This window comes from Octopus sinensis, unplaced genomic scaffold (genome assembly GCF_006345805.1).
Source record: "Octopus sinensis unplaced genomic scaffold, ASM634580v1 Contig14024, whole genome shotgun sequence".
In the NCBI taxonomy this organism is placed as follows: Eukaryota; Metazoa; Mollusca; class Cephalopoda; order Octopoda; family Octopodidae; genus Octopus; species Octopus sinensis.
The window spans coordinates 68,032-73,505 of NW_021833079.1; the positions used below are offsets into that span (position 1 = coordinate 68,032).

General features: G+C 33.3%; 1 protein-coding gene across 1 annotated transcript; it reads left to right on the forward strand.

The window, feature by feature from the left end:
- Positions 1-311: 311 nt before the first annotated feature.
- LOC115230003 lies at positions 312-5,085 on the forward strand. Its single transcript, XM_029800252.1, has 3 exons — positions 312-411; positions 3,628-4,191; positions 4,991-5,085. Exons 1-3 carry the CDS (start codon positions 312-314, stop codon positions 5,083-5,085), a joined length of 759 nt encoding a protein of 252 aa, XP_029656112.1.
- Positions 5,086-5,474: the final 389 nt, after the last annotated feature.

Below are 5,474 nucleotides of genomic sequence, written 5' to 3' on the forward strand. Positions count from 1 at the left end.
TTAGATCTTCTACGCGAAGGTTTTGAACAAAATCCTTAAATATATAATTTTTTGATTTACAATTCTTTGTTGAATCGTGAGATTATTCGGATAGCATAAATTATTTTTATTAATATTTTCATTGGCAGTGAGGTCCATCCTAATCGTCACGAATACTTCCATTTTTAATATTAATTGAAGTAATCAATGTAACCGAAACATGCTTCAATTGCATTAAGTAAACGGACGTATGGACTTATATTAATATTTTGCGTATTTCATGAGCATTGCCTGTACGAAAATTACATATTTGACATCATCTATATTGCGTCATGATATTTTTGAGTATAAGACCGCATGTGGATCACTTTTACACACCTTCAAAAACTTCACATTCAAGCTCCAATTTTGAGAGTGAAAAATGGGGAAAGAGTGAGTCTCTTTCTAGGATTCCTCTTTCTAGTTTAACAATTCCAATCCTCTTATCGTTGAGTGTCAAGCACTTGACATAAGAATTTTTGATTTACAGATTTAAATACATTTATGGCATCGATCCACGTTGCGATTGGATCAAACTGTCAGGATCCTTAATTATCGCTGTTTTTGGAGGTAAGGGAGATGTTTAATGGGTATATCTTTAAAATCGTGTTGTCTTTCTTGCGTTATATTACGCGTAAAGCTCACTTTATTTCTACTCGGCAAAGATCGTCAAAAACCACGGGTCTATAAGTAGGTGAAGGAAAGACTTCGCATCTAAAAAATTTTGATATTAAGAGCAAAACTCTATTTTTTGCGAGAAAAAGTCTTTTGTGGAGTTATGGTATTCTTCGAATAATTTTAAACACAAAAATTGCACTTACCTACAAGCGCAGGATTTCTTGCTTTCAAATATGAAATTGTTGATACTTAAGTTACTTAGAGGAAACACTTGCTTATCCAAATTAATTGTAAATCACTACATTTGATTATGTTTAAATGTATGGAGAAACTAACTGTTGAAATATCTCCTTTGTAATGGTTGTCCAATTGAATAATACCCACAAAGCGAAGAATTTTACTATTTTTTGCAAGATAGAAATTTATTTTCTGCATAAACGAGATGGGATCACTATGCGTATATTGCAAAAAAGTAGGTAGACTGTTGACCATCTGGTCTCGCAGTGTGGTAGGATGCTAAACAGTGATTATCTCGAAGACATAATAAAGTGTTAAAGTATATCAATCTTAATTTGGTTGAATGTATGAAATCAAAAAAGACTACTCGATCTCTCCTCTTTGCAACCTTTACGTGTTGACGACCATTTAACTGATCACCTTTTCCAATTTCCCGGTCTTCTCCCTATCCACAGACAATTTGATATTCTCTCTCCTGAGATCCTTTATGAACAACACAGGAAGGCGCTGTTGTTTCTGGTAGCTGCTGGTCTCATCCCTTATTTGTTATCCGGGTAATACAACAACAGAAACAACAAGTAAAAGATATGCATAAATATAATTTGTTAGCAAATGAATTATTTATTTCATGCTTAGATCTGACGATATTGTTTTTAAATTCTTAAATAACCACTTGAATTTTTTTATTGTCGGTTATGTATCAGAAAACATCGAGCCCATGTCTTAAAAGCCCAACTCCGGTATACTTTCAACTCTGGATTAGAGATAAATGAAAAAATACTTATTCTTTATTTTCCAGTTTTTTAAAAGTTATCAGAAATAAAATTAAAACCTTTAAATTATATATTTCCATACGTAATGATAAATTTATCATGTAAACGTTAATTTTTATTTTTGGGTCGAAATATAACTTTCAATCGGGAAATAGTTGTCGTTCACAATTCTAATAATTTTATAAGATAAATCATGGATTGAGTGACATTATTAAATAAATTTAACGGATGTAGAATAGTTAACAGTACCCCGTGGCTATAGCTAACAAAACTCTCTATGAGACACAAGTGTCTTGATTTTTATCAGATGACGTGTTTAAATAAATTGAATCGATAACAAAAATAAGCGTCACAAATTAATTGTGCTTAAGAAATATTGATTTATTTACGCTTGTATAAAAGTTAATTTTAATAGTTGGTTTGTTGATGGAGCAGACAAGATCATTCACGTCGTCAATTTTTGATAAAACCCCAAAACTAATTTGGGGGAGAATAATCCAACCTCAATCCAGTTTTGGATATCAAAAATTGACTTCACGTGAAATACAACGAGTCGTTGATCGTCTCTATTATTCACCTCCATCAAAAAGACTAATTGAGACATTCCAACGATCACGCAAGAAAAGTACAAAAATTAATGAATTGGTTTATATTTTAATAAAAATAATCTTTTTTAGAATAAAAGATTATATTCGGAACAACGGCCAGTTCAAGAATCTGATAGAAGACAAATTTCCAGCGAATTTAAAAATACCGGAATTGTAACATCTTTTGCTTGGAAAGGATATAATTAATCGTTTATTTGTTGAAATTGCAAAAAACAAATTAGCCATAAAAATCATTTATTATTGATTTATTTACACAAAATTTTTTTTACAATTTTAATAGTTAGTTTGCTTCCGTAATTTTTAGTATTTGATACATCAATCTCACCTTCTTAGGGCCCACGTTCAGTGCACGGGAGGGGACATTCATGTCAACATACGGTATAGATTTAGGGGCTACTTTCTCAGCAGGCATCACTAACCCGTGCCTTATCTTGGGTTGCATGCTCTCTAAGTTCTTTGGGCAACATAAGTGTCTGGATATATGCATTCACCCTGTCCTCTACTCTGAGCACCTCCAAATGGTTCTTGAAGAATTTAAACAGTCCTGTCTCAGGTCATAACGACAGGGACGATCTTCACTTTCTCCGATTGATTGCTGTCAGTCAGGGTTGTTTGATTTTAATCAACATAAAAATCAGTGATTTAAATCATTAAAAAATCAAACAAATCATTCAAATTTGTTTGCATTAAACAATTGGGCGACGATAGGTATTCATGACCAAGATGTCATGAGCATATATGATGAGCTTGCCAATCTCCGCCAGGCTCCTTCTAAGTTCTACACACTATAATAGGCAGTTCCCATAGCGAACAAAAGATTTCTCTCCAGACAGATTTCTCTTCAGTCATCGATAGATCTTCATGCCGGCTTCGGTTACATGAACTCTCTCAAGTAGGTTAGGTGCCACACGGTATCGAAAGCTTTTGCGAAATTCAAATAAAACACAGTTACTCAGGCATTCTTACTGTAAGTACGGGATAGTTAATGCTCTAACTCTTTGAAACAGTCTCTTGTGCATCTTCCTTCTCGGAATCCACATTTACAAATGGGAGCAAATTTTGTGATTATTTAGAAATTGCTTATTTAGATCTTTTCGATTGTTTTAGAGATAAAGCTAATTGGGAGATAGCTGACAACTAGCAGTGTCGATTTGCTCTGTTTTAGTATCATTCAAATAATCGTATGTTTCCACGCTGCCGAAACGTGTCTAATCGCCCAAAATAATGGCTCCTCCAATAACTCCAAAGAGTCAAGTTTCTTCACAATCCTGTCGTGAATAAATCCTCCTTAACACTCATAGTTGTCTTTATTCACATTGTTTGCGGAACATTGGTTGCTCTAATCATTCGGATTAATTAATTATTTTTTACAGTTTGTAAAGACTCACTCTATACCAACGATCGTGCTGAAATACGAGTTGACACTGCAATCCCTACCGAATCAAAAATTCAATATAACAAGCCGGAAATTTTCCTATACGACAAAAAATTAAACCAGATATGGCTAATAGAGATTAGAGTGACGTGTATGGATAATTTAAAAGCAGTTGAAGTTGAAAAACTTCATAAATATGATATTCTGACAGGTGAATTAGTAATAATTTACAAAAGCAAAGTCAAAATACTTCCGATTGTTATTACCTGGGATGCGATCGCCTCCAAGTATTTAAATATATATATGGATTTGATTGCCATTAAAGACAATGTTCTGGCGTACATTCAAACGATTGCATTAAAGAAGACGTTAGAAGGAATGTTCGTAGAATATAAACATGGTTTCAAAGACGTAATGACTAAAGCATTGATTCTCAACAAAGATTATGCAGTGTGGAACACTTACCAAAGTGGAGCTAACTCGAAGAAGAGGAGACATGATGAGGTGACAAAAACCGAATACTCCGAGGAAGGGAAAATTAATAGCAAGAGGATCATGAAAAGTGATGGCCCTGTTCAGCGAGGCCCAGGACCAGTAAATTGAAAAATTTAATTAATCTAACTTTTAATTCATTGCTTTTGACATTATCACTTTCACAGTTTTCATAATAATTTAAAAATAATTTTATAAAATATATAATTAAAATACCCATGTCTGAATCTTCTTCATGTGGTAGTAAATTTATAAATTATGATTAAGAATCGTTTAATTATGTTCTACGTCTTTGGAACCTTGGTCACTGTGACAGGAAAAAATGCAGCGGGGTCCGCCTTGTAAAACTCGGCTTTGCCGAATTTATTCCTTTAAAAAAACGCTTTAATGGAATAGTCTTAACTCCAATGGCTACAAACGTGCTCTCATTCAGTGACAAGTTTTTAATTTATGCAAAAATAACAGAGAAATAATAGAAAAATACGGAATATGTGCCATCGATTGTTCATGGAACAAAATTGATGACCTCAGTCGTTTAAAATTTAATTATAAACACGGGCGTCTTCTCCCCTTTCTTGTGGCCGGAAATCCCACTCGCGGAGGCCAGGCCTGTACCCTCAGCTGCGTTGAAGCCTTTGCATCAGCTTTATGTCTTATTGGTTGGAGGAAGGCTAAAATATTGTTTTAGGGGATTCACGCTCTGCTCGTTTAATCATGGACCCTTTTCCGTGGTCTGTCAATTTTTTTAATATGAATGAAACTCTTTTATCAGCTTACTCTACGTGCAAGACGTCGGCTGAGTTGATTAATGTTCAAAATGAAATTATGAATAAAAAATTTGAATGTTTATGAGTTTTTATTATTTTTAGATGACAAGGAGTCCAATATGCGTCAAAATAAATATTATGAACAGTCGCCTGTTGATTCGGATTCCTTAAGTGATTTTGATTCATTAGAAATTTAAGTGTTTAATTTTATATTTTTACATTTATTTTTTTTCCTACAAAATTTTTATTCTTTAAATCAAAATTTTTTGGAATGATGTTTCACATATTTTACCTGCCCTGCTGATAATGTAATCCAAAGTAGTTAATTTGATATTCTGGCTATAAATAGACACCTTACCATTGGGATTTTATTGAGATTGGAAGTAAAATAAAATCCAATTGAAATTTAATATTTTTGGATTTTTGGTTGAGCCAAAGGCACGGGATCAGAATCACTGATAAAGAAATAAATTCAGCCAGCAGCCTCATAATTGAAGCAAGTCGTTTTTATGAAGAAAGTATAGAAAATAGGGATAAGGAGCCTTGACTAATTTGGTGATGGATAATAAAGTAGTGGTGTTTGTTA